The sequence below is a fragment of the Podarcis bocagei genome, assembly GCF_964188305.1.
Source record: "Podarcis bocagei genome assembly, chromosome: Z".
Classification (NCBI taxonomy): domain Eukaryota; kingdom Metazoa; phylum Chordata; class Lepidosauria; order Squamata; family Lacertidae; genus Podarcis; species Podarcis bocagei.
Window position 1 is genome coordinate 22211939 of NC_138140.1, and position 14635 is coordinate 22226573.

Sequence of the window (14635 nt, forward strand, 5' to 3'; positions counted from 1 at the left end):
CTAAATCCTTCACCCTGGTCCACCCACCCTGGTCCTGAGGACTAATGCAGCAGAGTCTCTCCCTTCAGTTCTTCATATATCATTTCACTCTGTCAAATCAGAGAAGCCATTGTTTTCTGAGTGAAATCTAACTCACTCACCAGTTCCATTTATTCTGTAGCAGACAATACACGTAAGAATACCAGTGAGAACAAGGGTGAGCAGAACAAGCATGATGATGGCGAAAGTTGACATCTTGGACCCTAGGACAACACAGCAGAGGATGAGATTTACATATTTGTATGTCTATTCATACTGATATGTTCATTTTAATGCACATGTTCCCCAAATATATACATTTTTGTAAACACTGCTTGGAAAACTACACCGCAAAATTCAGAAAAGGGTGAATTTTGTAGGGTGACACTGTTTAGGTACTCACACTGTTTTGAAAAGTGTGGATTTCATACAACTGCCTTTAAATGTGAACTAAATTTTAATTCTTCCCAATCCCTAGTTCTGAGAATAGGTCACAGGACTTCAGCTTAAAGAGGAATCAAAACATTTTAAATCCTTTCCCATGTTAAAAGTATCCTGAAAAGTGGCAGGGTTGGAGCCTAACTTTCCTGTACTCCCTAGTATGTAAAGGGTTTGGTTAAAAACCCAAAATACTTTTAGCAAGTCCGCTCCCCCCCCCAAGCCTGCCACATAGGCAACTTCACTTCCTCCTTTCCCTTCACTTTGCTATCAAGTGCGGTCTTTACCAGTAGGCTTTGGTAAAGGCTTCCCTGTAGTAGACGCTGTCGTAGTTGCTGGTGTTGTAGCTGGACCTGCAAATCAAGGCAAAGATGCTGCGTCAGCAGAAAGGAGACCGGCTTTCACCCAAAGAGCAACTGAAGCAAGGCTGGAGGAGAATCTATGCAGCAGCTGTTAGAACTCCCCAGCCCACTCCAGTGTATTCGCAGGGTGAATTTCATCTCTGGAGCCACACAAAAGACTTTAGGGTTGAGATGTCGGGTACTTCTGCTGGCGTGTCAACTGGGGTGACCTTTAGAAACAGGCTCATGTCAGACAGGGTCTTGTTCTTCTTTTTGCCCCAGCACTTTCTCCATGAAAACCAGCTCTTTACCACCGAATTGGAGCAAACAGCAACCTGCAGGAAATCTGAATAGCTGTTTGCTCCAATTCAGCAGTAAATATCGAGTTTTCCTGTGGAAAGCTGTGGGGCACCAAAAACAACCCCCCCACACACATGTTCAAACACAAACCAGGAAACCATGGACCTGTGCCTAGAAAGTGCAGGGCGAAAGTTAAGTCTGGATGAGCCCTAAATGAAATAAAAATGTAAATTCTCCCTCTCCCTCTGGAAATGACAGTGCACAAATGTTCCTCAAAACTGGGAACTCCCACCAGCAGTCAAGGTATATGTAGGCCACTTAGGAAGCTGATCTTTTTTGGAACACATCTTTGAGCCGGGATACACCAGTTACTAGTACATTTGTATTCCATGTTAGCCCTATTCAGAGAAGACTCACTGAAAGGCATGAACAGGACTAATTCAGGTCGACCCATGTCAGTGTGTCTGCTCTGGAGGAAATGACGCTTGTGCTTCTGTGGGTGCAGAAATACATTCCTGGCTGCTAGTGAGAGTATCCTCTTCCTCAAGTCGAGTCCTAAAGAGGCAATGAAAGCCCCACAGTACTGTACAGCTTGGCTAGTTTTTGGAGCTGAAAATGCTAGCCCCTGTAATGAGGTAAACTTTACCTGTCACTTGCAACCAGAGAATTTTTTGCAGTGAACCCCAGAGCTTTCCCAGTAAACCTAAAGAGTTGCCGCATTGCACATTCCCCTCCCCTCCCAGGGAATTCAGGTTGTCCTCCTCCAGCAGTCTAAAACAACAGGAAGGCCACACTAATGTTCCTCACGTTTTGCCATGGTGAGCTCTCTTGAGTTGAAGCTGCCAGATGTAGTTCTTCCTCCGAACGCCATCCAAGCCGTGCTTGTGGCATCTGTGAGGATATTAGAGATATGTCAAGTTGCAAGTCCCCATGCTGTTCCTTCCCCATATGCACTCTTGTCCCCCCAGGGCCACTGTTCTCTCGGCAGGACTCAGCTGGGAGAAAACCATGCCCTGGAAAGTGCTGTGGTGTGGCATTGCAAGGCACTGGGAAGGTTTTGGCATCCCTCATCTGCACACTCCTTTGCTGTCTAGATTGGGCCTCTGCCTCCTCACACTTGATACACAACTAGAGACGAGTTGAGTTTACAGGGGCACCTTTTGAGGCCGCAGGGTGAAGGAGTCCTTAATTTCTATTTCCCCTCCATCCACGACTACGTGGACAACTAGAGGATGCCTTCAACGGGGGGGGGGCAGTGAACAAAAGCAGGAGCAGGGCAACTGGGGGCATTCCCCAAAGGCTGCCTGCTGTAGCCATTGAAGACCAGGCAGAGGGGCAGGCGACCCCACCTCAATCACCCATGCATTTCCCACCCACAACTCAAAACTGAACAGCCTATCATTTGGCGACAGCTTACCTGCCACAGCTGTGGTGCTCATTGCGAACTCAGTGCTAGGCCCCAAAGTAGATGGCACAGCAGAACCTGCAAGCAAAAGCAGGAATGCATTTTTCTCTCTCCATCCCTCTCCTTTTCTGGAGAATAGATCAGTTCTTTTTTGCATGTAAGATTCTGATAATCACTAGATGCACTGATAGTGCTTAATAACTGTTGGTATTCCACAGCTTTTATTCCTTCTAATATATGTATCTTGCACCATCAATGTAACTGGTGTTTTACAGGGCAGCTAACATACTGCAAAGGGTTGTTTTTTGGGGGGTGGGGTGTGTGTGTCAGTCTGGATGATACCAGTGGGTCCCTTCCAAACCTGCAATCCTGCGTGTGTGTAGAGTGCAAATCTAGGACAGGAAACCTGCTGAATCAATCAAACTAGTCTTTCTTTTAAGGTAATGGCCTTGGCTGGCCAGTTAAGTACTGCCATTTACATGTTGTAGGAGGCTGCCATAGAGATAAGTGGGTAGGCTTTTTTCCACATCACCTGGTGGGATGCCATATCAATCAAAGATGGGGAACTCTGTGTGAGAGAGAGTTTGGGCTGATCTTGGAAGCTGCAGAAGCAGGGACGTGTCTGCTGTACGCTAGACCCAAAGCTGTGACTTGGGGCTTCCCTAGGAACTTAATGGGCAGGTAAGATCTGTGGAGTTAAAATGCTGTGGGCTCCCAATTCACACTTGTCCTTTGTTTTTTAGATACAGGATTGCAGCCTTCTGCATTATTGATCTTTCTGAACTGAATTTTATGTTAAGAAAGTAAGAACGTAAGAAGAGTCTGCTGAATCAGGCCAATGGCCCATCTAGGTCAGCATCCTGTTTTCACAGTGGCCAGCCAAATGCCTAAGGGAAACTAGGGAGCAGAATGCATTGTTTTATTGTGTACTGTGGTATTGATTATTGTACACTGCTCTGGTATGTTTTTAAAATGTAGTTTATAAATTTGTCAAATAAAATAGAATAAAATCTATCTATTTCATGCAAAGAATTTCAGATACTGGAGCTCTTAACACAGAGGCCAAGCCTGGACAAAACTGATTGTTATAAATTTTTTTTTTTGGGGGGGGGGGTAGCTGCTTTGGAGAGGCTATTGTTACACTACGTATTGCTTTGTGCTGTATTCTGGTTTTCTTGAATTTGTATGTAGCCATTTTACTGCATTTTTAATTAAATATTATTATTATTTGAATAAATGAATGAATTGGGTTTCCTAAAACTAAATCACTCTGGAGCTACATTGTGGATCGTTGCATAGCAGAGGTTGTTGGATGCTCTTACTTTGCACGTTTATCCGAATAGCTCTACTCTGCTGGATCTGCTTGCTGACCCTGTTTTCAACTTCACAGTAGTATCTGCCAGCATCCGATGCCTCCAGCCGGTCAAAGGTAAGTACGGCTTCCTTGCCCACAAGGGTTGCATTACTTCCTTCCACTTGTTTGAACCAGCGGTAAGTGATGGGCGGAGAGCCGCTGGTCAAGCACGACAGGTTGAACCTCATCACGCCAGGCAAGCTGGTCTCATCATTGTTGGTGGCCTTAATGACAGGCTTGGCCACTGGAACTGGGGAGCAAAACGATACTTATCAAGCACCTGCAGCAAATTTGGTGCTTGCACAGCTCAAGCAGACATAGAATGCGAGGAAAGTAAAGGAAGATGACTGAAGATACTTTGGAATTGTAAGGTTCAAGGAGAATGTGATCCTCAAGGTTCTACCTCTTTTCACAATTGATAAAAAGCTTGGGGACCTGACCCCTCTCTCCATAAGAAGAGCCCTTCTGGATTAGGCCCATCTAGTCCAGCATCCTGTTCTCGCAGTGGCCAAACAGATGCCTCTTCTGAGAAAGCTGCAAGTAGGGTCCAAGCACAACAGTACTCTCCCCTCCTGTGGTTTCCAGCAACTGGTTATCAGAAAGGAGCATTGCTGCCTTCAACTGAGAAGGCAGAGCTGAGCATTGTAGCTAGTAGCCATTGATAGCCCTCTCCCCCCTGAATTTGCCTCGTCCTCTTTTAAAGCCAGCCCCATCTGTCACCAAGGCACCTTGCAAAGAAGCAGCTGAGCACCTGAATGGTGAAAGCAAAGCTATATTTTCTTCTTTCTTCACATTTTTAAAATCCTGCTTGAGAATCTTTAATAAAAAGCAAACCACACATTCTCTGAATAAACAAAATTGAAAATGATACTATGCAACTTAAATATATATATATACACATATATATTGCATTTTTAACCATGAAGCCTTCTCAGCATATTAATACAGGTTACCTTTTTTAACCTTCAGTATGATGATCCTTGATATTGTTACCCTAGTATTGTTTTTGGTCAGGAAGGTAACTTCACAGGCATATCGCCCTCTATCTGCCATGTCGAGATCGTGGATCAGGAGGGAGACATCTCCCAGGGGTTGCTTAGGAACGGTGAGTCGGTCTCTGAAATGCGCCACAGGTGTTTGGTCCCCTGAGTCATTATCCCGGTGAAAGATGGCTCTATTGTGATGATCCCGCTGCCTCCAAACAACACTTTGTTCCAGGAAGTCAGGAGATGGGTCATACAAACATGGCAAAGTGACCGAAGCCCTCCAAGTGCCATGGGTCTCATGTGGGCCAGTCAAATCCAGAACAACTGGGGGAGCAGCAAGATAAAAAGGTTATTATATTATTTCACAGGACCGATTGATTGATATGCCAGAAATTTGTAAAAGTAAAGGGACCCCTGACCATTAGGTCCAGTCGTGGCCGACTCTGGGGTTGCGGCGCTCATCTCGCTTTATTGGCCGAGGGAGCCAGCGTACAGCTTCCGGGTCATGTAGCCAGCATGACTAAGTTGCTTCTGGAGAACCAGAACAGCACACGGAAACGCTGTTTACCTTCCCGCCAGAGCGGTACATATTTATCTACTTGCACTTTGACATGCTTTCGAACTGCTAGGTTGGCAGGAGCAGGGACCGAGCAATGGGAGCTCACCCCGTCGCGGGGATTCGAACCGCCGACCTATTGATCGGCAAGTCCTAGGCTCTGTGGTTTAACCCACAGCACCACCCATGTCCTGCCAGAAATTTAGGCCTGTGCAATTAAAGTGAATTGAAGAATCTGGTCCAGCAAATCAATTTTATTTATTTGTTTGTTTATTTATTTAAACACACACAGACAAATGAGTGGGCCTTTTCCTCTGCTGGATACCACTGTCATCCTAGGATGAATAACGACATCCTATTGTGGGGCTGTGTGTGAGCCGTCGCTGATTTAGGAAGCCTCAGACGTAGAGACATAGAGACGTAGAGACATGTGTTGTTCTGTGTTGGATCCCAAACTGTGACTTGAGGCTTCTCTGGAAACCTAATACCAGATCTTCTGTAGCATTAATGCAGTAAGTGCTTTCATCTTTTGCTCAGGCTGTACCTGTTAATACACGTGTAAATAAACCTATATATCCTAAAGACATCACAGTCTCCGCTGGCCTTCACTCAAAGGAAACTAAACCTGGGTAAGCACAAGAATCCCTAGAGGCTCTCGCAGCTCGGAGGATGGGGGGCCAGTAACAATATTGTCTACCAGATCAGAGCATTAGCCCGCATGGGTGTGGCCAAGGGGGCTGCCCCCCCAAATCAAGTAAATCAATAAAAATACTTAACTGAGGCTCCCCCCCCAACATGAGCGTGGCCAAGGAGCTTGCCCCCCAAATCAAGTAAATCAATAAAAATACTTAACTGAGGCTCACCCCCCCAACATGAGCGTAGCCAAGAGGGCAGCCCCCCCCAAATCAAGTAAATCAATAAAAATACTTAACTGAGGCTCACCCCCCCCAACATGAGCGTAGCCAAGAGGGCAGCCCCCCCAAATCAAGTAAATCAATAAAAATACTTAACTGAGGCTCCCCCCCCAACATGAGCGTAGCGAAGGGGGCAGCCCCCCAAATCAAGTAAATCAATAAAAATACTTAACTGAGGCTCGCCCCCCCCCAACATGAGCGTAGCCAAGAGGGCAGCCCCCCCCAAATCAAGTAAATAAAAAAAATACTTAACTGAGGCTCGCCCCCCAACATGAGCGTAGCCAAGAGGGCAGCCCCCCCAAATCAAGTAAATCAATAAAAATACTTAACTGAGGCTCACCCCCCAACATGAGCGTAGCCAAGGAGCTTGCCCCCCCCAAATCAAGTAAATCAATAAAAATACTTAACTGAGGCTCCCCCCCCCAACATGAGCGTAGCGAAGGGGGCTGCCCCCCCAAATCAAGTAAATCAATAAAAATACTTAACTGAGGCTCGCCCCCCAACATGAGCGTAGCCAAGGAGCTTGCCCCCCAAATCAAGTAAATCAATAAAAATACTTAACTGAGGCTCGCCCCCCCAACATGAGCGTAGCCAAGAGGGCAGCCCCCCCAAATCAAGTAAATCAATAAAAATACTTAACTGAGGCTCCCCCCAACATGAGCGTAGCCAAGAGGGCAGCCCCCCAAATCAAGTGAATCAATAAAAATACTTAACTGAGGCTCGCCCCCCCAACATGAGCGTAGCCAAGAGGGCAGCCCCCCCAAATCAAGTAAATCAATAAAAATACTTAACTGAGGCTCACCCCCCAACATGAGCGTAGCCAAGGAGCTTGCCCCCCCCAAATCAAGTAAATCAATAAAAATACTTAACTGAGGCTCGCCCCCCCCAACATGAGCGTAGCCAAGAGGGCAGCCCCCCCAAATCAAGTAAATCAATAAAAATACTTAACTGAGGCTCGCCCCCCCAACATGAGCGTAGCGAAGGGGGCTGCCCCCCCAAATCAAGTAAATCAATAAAAATACTTAACTGAGGCTCCCCCCCAACATGAGCATAGCCAAGAGGGCAGCCCCCCCAAATCAAGTAAATCAATAAAAATACTTAACTGAGGCTCGCCCCCCCAACATGAGCGTAGCGAAGGGGGCTGCCCCCCCAAATCAAGTAAATCAATAAAAATACTTAACTGAGGCTCGCCCCCCCAACATGAGCGTAGCCAAGAGGGCAGCCCCCCCAAATCAAGTAAATCAATAAAAATACTTAACTGAGGCTCCCCCCAACATGAGCGTAGCCAAGAGGGCAGCCCCCCAAATCAAGTGAATCAATAAAAATACTTAACTGAGGCTCCCCCCAACATGAGCGTAGCCAAGAGGGCAGCCCCCCAAATCAAGTGAATCAATAAAAATACTTAACTGAGGCTCGCCCCCCCAACATGAGCGTAGCCAAGAGGGCAGCCCCCCCAAATCAAGTAAATCAATAAAAATACTTAACTGAGGCTCGCCCCCCAACATGAGCGTAGCGAAGGGGGCAGCCCCCCCAAATCAAGTAAATCAATAAAAATACTTAACTGAGGCTTGCCCCCCAACATGAGCATAGCCAAGGAGCTTGCCCCCCCAAATCAAGTAAATCAATAAAAATACTTAACTGAGGCTCCCCCCAACATGAGCGTAGCCAAGAGGGCAGCCCCCCCAAATCAAGTAAATCAATAAAAATACTTAACTGAGGCTCGCCCCCCCAACATGAGCGTAGCCAAGAGGGCAGCCCCCCCAAATCAAGTAAATCAATAAAAATACTTAACTGAGGCTCGCCCCCCAACATGAGCGTAGCGAAGGGGGCAGCCCCCCCAAATCAAGTAAATCAATAAAAATACTTAACTGAGGCTTGCCCCCCAACATGAGCATAGCCAAGGAGCTTGCCCCCCCAAATCAAGTAAATCAATAAAAATACTTAACTGAGGCTTGCCCCCCCAACATGAGCGTAGCCAAGAGGGCAGCCCCCCCAAATCAAGTAAATCAATAAAAATACTTAACTGAGGCTTGCCCCCCCCAACATAAATCCTGAATACGCTCATGCTAGCCCTGTCAGAGAGAGAAAATATCACCAAAGTGCCCTCTTCCCAGGCATTTTCTTAACAGTGCTTACCATAAACAGCAGTAACCCCCCCCCCCAAAAAAAAAACCTGGGTTGTATATCTCATGCAAGCACTTCTCTCTTGATAGAAGATTGGGGGTTTGGGGGTTTTATCATACAGGTGCCTTTCTGAGCCCTATTAAGGGCTGAACCTGCCATCTTTTGTACACAGGGCTCACAAGCAGGAGGCGCACAAGCAGAATCTGCCTCTGACAATGAAGTTAGCACATAGCCATTGTGGCTTGTAGACAGGCATAAAGAGCTAATAACGGACACCTCCTTGCATAAAGAGACACCAACTGACCTCTGAAGCCATCTCTCTGAGAAGGTAATAGGCAACTAACAACCAGAACACTTATGAAACCAAAGACACAAGACAAGAGGTTCAGTTACCTTTTAAAATTATATAAATACAGAGGTCTCGCACAAGGATTATTTACCATAAGTACATAACAAGAGCTGGATCAGGCCATGGGCCCATCTAGTCCAGCATCACATTATCATAATGCCCAGCTAAATGCCTCAATGGGAAGCCCACAAGAAGGACCTGGCGTGCAACAGCACTACTGCCTCTGATTCCGAGTAATTAATTTAATATTTAAACTCTGCTTTTCCGGCAACAAATGTTGAGCTCAAAGCAACTAAGAAATACATTTCTAAAAAAAAAACAATGCTAGAAAACAACATCATAAGTAATTTGGCACGAAGCTAAGATTATGCAAGATTACGGCATCTGCTACATTTTGAAAACCACACCTGTTCCACCCACCTGTTAAAGCCCCCATGACATGCTAAACACTTCATACTTCTTTCTTAAACATATCAAAGAATGACATTTGGCTTATGTAGTAAATGTGAATGAGGGGACAGAATGAAAAGGATGAAAAGCCTTGCAAAATTTTAAAGGTACAGCAAATGTAGAGTGGCATAAAAACATCAGATTAATTGCAGTCACTTAAGTGCCTAGGCAGATTTACAGAAAAAAAGCATACAAAATGTTCTACAACTTCTTTGGAAGTTTTCTTGTTTTGTGTAATTTAATCAAAGCCATAATATATAGCCAGGAGTGATTAAGCACACATTTCAGTTGCAACACACAATCTGCGGCTTTACTGTCTTCCAACCCATTCCTAGTTCTGAACCCAAGCAACAACTTTGTAGATGAGACACCGGTTGCCGTAGCGGGAGGCATCAGTTAAGAAGAAACATTCCAAAGTGGAAGAAGAAATGTCTCAAGGCTGCTTTTATAATGAGTTGTTGCATTAATAGAGAAGCCGGAGAGATCGGATTCAGTCCTCAGTTAAAGGCAAACCTCCCTAACTTTCTGAAATAATATGTTAATCAAAATACAGCCATCCTTTTAAATCCACACTTCTCTGAACCCTGCAGTTCTCCATCCAAGTAATGCAAACAGAACTGCATATGCTGTGGTAAGATGTGCACAGAAATGTATATAAATGCACACAAACATGTATATATTAGGAGAAATTCTCACTGAAATGCTGATTAATTTTCATGTGGATCTGAAGGGGGGGAATTACAAATTGACATGGAAATGCAAAAGTGGCAGCTTCACTCATCTCTGTGTATTAAAGATAATATTTTTTTAAAGTCTGCCACCTGGTTAATTGTGTGGCACATTATTTAGCTTATTGGCTTATTTATATTTTAAAAAGCCTGAGTATATTTCTGCATCATAAAAAAAATAAAAGCAGCTTACAGCAATAAAGCCATGAAACTATACATTAAAAGCACAAAAAGTTAAAAACCTTTAAAAGTTTTAATCTAAAAAATGAAACATTGCAGCCCTGATTGTTACTCTTATGAGTTCTGAAGAACGAAGTATTGTACATCTCATTTAAACAATATTAAAATTTAATCCTGAAAGGACTTACCTTTTCCATGGATAGTGGGTGCAAGCAGCAGAAACCACAGCCAAGCTACCTTGGCCATGATTGCCAGAGACTGATTACTCTGACTGCTCCTCACTCTGTGCTAACTAGTAAGGAACTGAATCCTTCAAGGGTGCAGTGAACAAAACTTCCCTCTCTCTGCTCCCTGCGAACCGGACAACTGCATCAGTGTATCACAGATTTTTATACCATTGCCAGGGTACCTTCGTCCTCCCTCTTCTGTTCAAAAAGGAAAAGAAAGGAGGGGCACCTTCCAATTGGATGAATGCATCAAGGACATTATTGGAGTAAGCTGGTTGATTATAATAAAAAAACAAGGGAAAGCAGTATCATCACCTTTGCAATGAATGGAAGAAAAAAATGCACTTGTTTGCAGGCGCAAGGGTTTATTTGGAAGAACCTTGTAATAGTTATGTCTCGATTTCTGCATGACCTTTAGAAAGAACTTTGTTTTAAAATCAGATGTTTTTCCCCAACACACACTTCTTCCCCCCGCCTCTCCATTTTTTGCATCCTCTCCTTCTGCTCACATTTTATGTATATTTGCTAAGTTTGCAAGTTTCAGGGTAACCCTAAATGGGCTGAGAGACTTCGACACCTGAACTGCACATTTAGAACTAAAAATTCAAGCACAAAAAGCCCTGTCAGTTTCATAGAAACTGAACACATTTAATTGATTTATTTTTAAGTGTTATGATTTATATCCACCCCATGGAGCCCAAGGCAGCAAACATTTAAGTGATAATTTTAGTGGGATTATAATGTTTTAAACACACAGGATGGATGTGGCCTTAATTCAGGGGTAGGCAACCTAAGGCCCATGGGCCACAAGCAGCCCACGGGAGTCGCTTAACTGGCCCCCGAGCCACCCCCAAACCGAGCTGCCTACTCGGCAAGTCCCTGTGCATTGCTCTAAACTGACACAGCACGGTGCGGGGACTCACTTCCGTAGTGCCAGAAATTGCGTCTGTGCATGCTCAGATGCCGAAAATTGCGTCTATGCAGAGACACCGGAAATCATGTCTGCGCAGATGCTGGAAATCGCAGCTGTGAATGCGCGATCTGGCCCACAGAGGGATCTCCATTGGAGTGAACCGGCTTAAGTGAGGTAAACCTTGCCGACCCCTGCAATTGAAGAAAAGTACCGTCTTTTTCGCTCCATAAGACACACTTTTACCTCCTAAAAAGTAAGGGGAAATGTGTGTGCGTCTTATGGAGCAAATGGCGCTGCGCAGAGAAGGAGAGCTGTGCAGCGCCCCTTCAACGAAGCGGGAGGAGAAACGGAGCCCCTTCCATTTCTCCTCCCACTTTGCTGAAGAGGCGCTCTGCAGAGAGGGAGAGATTTTTTTTCTTGTTTTCCTCCTCTAAAAACTAGGTACGTCTTATGGTTGGGTGCGTCTTATAGAGCGAAAAATACGGTAGGTAGGTAGTTGGGGAGCAGGGAAGAAAAACAGAGGATGCAGAGTAGGGGCTGGGGAGTGTGAGGACATGCTGTGAATATATGTCTGCCTGCCTATGTTTTCTGCTTTGTGAAATGGTTCTGTGACCTCTGAGGGCATCATAGTGCCACTGTCAGGTCTGAGGCCTTCTCCTGATACAATGGAGCAGGCCTGTTGAGTGTCAGGTTTGGAAAGGGAGTTGAAGGGGCGGGCGAGAATCATGGTGGGTATTTATAGGTGCAGACTGGATCAGCTGATGTCATTCAGAGGCCACATCTGCCCCACACATTTAAAGCTTTATGACACCACTTTTAAACACTCATGGCTTCCCCCCAATGATCCTGGGAAGTGTAGTTTGCTCAGGGCGCTAAGAGTTGTGAGAGGACTCCTACTCCCCCTGCAAGAACTATAGTTCCCAGATCTCCCGAGAAGAGGGATTGACAGTTAAAGCACTCTGGGAACTATAGTTCTGGGAGGGAAATGGGGGCTTCATAACAACTCCCAGCACCCTTAACAAACTACAGCTCCCAGAATGCTTTCTAGGAAGCCATGTTCTCTTATACCACTGTTAAAATGGTCTAAAGTGTTTTAACTGTCTGGTGCAGATGTGGCCTTTGTTATTTAGAAACATTTATGTACTACCCTTTGTCCTATGTAGTATTTCAGAGGTGTGAACAGCCACCCAGGCAATCCTTCATAGTGGGTGAACAGAAAATATCAGCACAGTGTGCAGCATTAAAGCAAAAAACACCATTAAAAACAAAGTGAGTAGCTAATAAAAAATTGAAAAATTAAGCAGCTACAAAGTCCTGTTGTCCGCCATCCAAGAGATGCCTGAAAGTCAACATTGAGGATGTCTTCCAAATCTCTGGTGACACCAAATGCCCAACTTCTAGCTGGGGCCAGTGGGCCTCAGTAACCCTGGTGTGGGGACAAGTAACAGTCCTCTTCCAGATAAGCTCTGACTAACTGGGATATAAAGGCTCAGGTGGTCTTTAAGGTACACTGGGCCAAGGTTGTTTAGCGCTTTGTATATCAACACATCCAACCTGAGAGCCTTTCTTAATTTTGGGAACCCTTAAAATAGAATAGATCTATACTTTCTCTGACAGAAATGCTATGGAGGCGCAGGTTACAGCAACAGCCAAGGCGACATTTTTCCACCTTTGCCGCATCAAGCAGTTGGTCCCTTACCTTTCCCGCCCCGCCCCGGCCACAGTGATCCATGCAACGGTCACCTCCAGGCTTGACTACTGTAATTCGCTCTACGTGGGGCTGCCCTTGAAGCTATCCCAGAAACTCCAGTGGGTGCAGAATGCTGCAGTGAGGCTCCTCACGGGGTCTCTGCCATGGGAGCATATTCACCCAGTGCTTTTCCAGCTGCACTGGCTCCCGGTGGAATACAGGGTCAGATTTAAGGTGCTGCTTTTGACCTTTAAAGCCCTTCACAGCCTAAGACCCTCGTACCTACGGGACAGCCTCTCCCGGTATGCCCCACAGAGGACCTTAAGGTCCATAAATAGCAACACTCTAGTGCAGTGTTTCCCAAACTTTTTTGGGCAACGGCACACCTGTTTACTGAAAAAAAATCTCGCGGCACACCATCATTAAAGCCCCGCCCCGTGACGTCAGCGCGCAGCGTCACGCCGGGAGGGACGCACGAAAGTGAAAGTTTTTTCCCTCCCCCTTGCCGGGGAACCTCCAAGCTTTGGGGGTGGGAGGAGGCAGCAGAGCGAGGGACTGAGGGACGGCGGCAACTGAGGCAGCGGCGGCTGTTGTGGTGGTGGCGGCGATAGCGGGCGGAGGAGGGGGCGGCGGCGGGGCTTGAGGAGCCGTCGCCGGGAGTTGCTGCAGCTCCTCGAAAGGCTTCTCTCAGCTGCGCTCAATCCGCCTCGGAGAGGATTTCCCCTCCGGTCCCATGCGTTCGTTTGGGGCATCGCTCCGGCTGCTCCCTCTCCCGCCGCACAGGAGCGATGCCTCTCTCTGGCTCTCCCTCCGCGCAGGCTGAGGGAGGGAGGGAGGTGCGCGTGTGACCCGTCTCTGCTGGGAGACCAAACCCAGCGAGGCAGAGTCGCGCGGAGGCGCCCAGGCAGCGCTGCCGGCTGCGAGGAGGAGCGCCAGGCAGCAGCAGGAGGCGCGGCCTCTCCTCGCCGCCGCCGCCCCGCCTCTCGCCGCCCGACTCGCCCGCCTCCCTCCAGGCATCTCGCGGCACACGAGGCAACGTCTCACGGCACACTCGTGTGCCGCGGAACACCGGTTGGGAAACACTGCTCTAGTGGTCCCGGGCCCTAAGAAAGTTAGATTGGCTTCAACCAGAGCCAGGGCCTTTTCAACACTGGCTCCGGCCTGGTGGAACGCTCTGTCTCATGAGACCAGGGCCCTGCGGGATCTGATTTCTTTCCGCAGGGCCTGTAAGACAGAGTTGTTCCGCCTGGCCTTTGGCTTGGAACCAATTTGATTCCCTCCCCCTCTTTCTTTTTCCTTTCTCCTCCTGTGATGAGGCTGCATTTTAATTGTTTTAATGTTGTATTTTAATCTTGTTTTTAAGTTGTATTCATTCAAATCGTTTTTATTATTGGTTGTTAGCCGCCTTGAGCCCGACTTTGGCTGGGGAGGGCGGGGTATAAATAAAAATTATTATTATTATTATTATTATTATTATTATTATTATTATTATTATTATTATTGATGCATATAAAATGTTTATATTAACCAATCCATTCACATGCCCTCTCAGAAAGGCAAAGTTGGTTAGACAAATTCATGGAGGAGGAGAGGCCTATGGATGGCTACTAGCCAGGATGGCTTTGCTCGGCCCTCCACAGCAGAAGGGCAGCAATGCTTCTG

At 46.4% G+C, this 14635-nt stretch overlaps 1 protein-coding gene across 6 annotated transcripts in view; it reads right to left on the reverse strand.

The window, feature by feature from the left end:
* Positions 1-14635, reverse strand: part of VSIG4 (V-set and immunoglobulin domain containing 4) — a 62311-nt gene that overhangs the window by 21496 nt on the left and 26180 nt on the right. For 3 of the 6 annotated variants that reach the window (XM_081178779.1, XM_081178780.1, XM_081178778.1), the window contains exons 2-7: positions 4810-5166; positions 3825-4106; positions 2515-2580; positions 1905-1988; positions 744-809; positions 141-242 (exon numbers count right to left, since the gene is read on the reverse strand). In XM_081178779.1, coding sequence (XP_081034905.1) covers positions 141-242; positions 744-809; positions 1905-1988; positions 2515-2580; positions 3825-4106; positions 4810-5166 — 957 coding nt within the window. Of the gene's footprint in view, positions 1-140; positions 243-743; positions 810-1904; positions 1989-2514; positions 2581-3824; positions 4107-4809; positions 5167-8448; positions 9512-10331; positions 10663-14635 lie in introns of those variants that run through there. The other 3 variants (XM_081178781.1, XM_081178782.1, XM_081178783.1) reach the window with 3 other exon arrangements.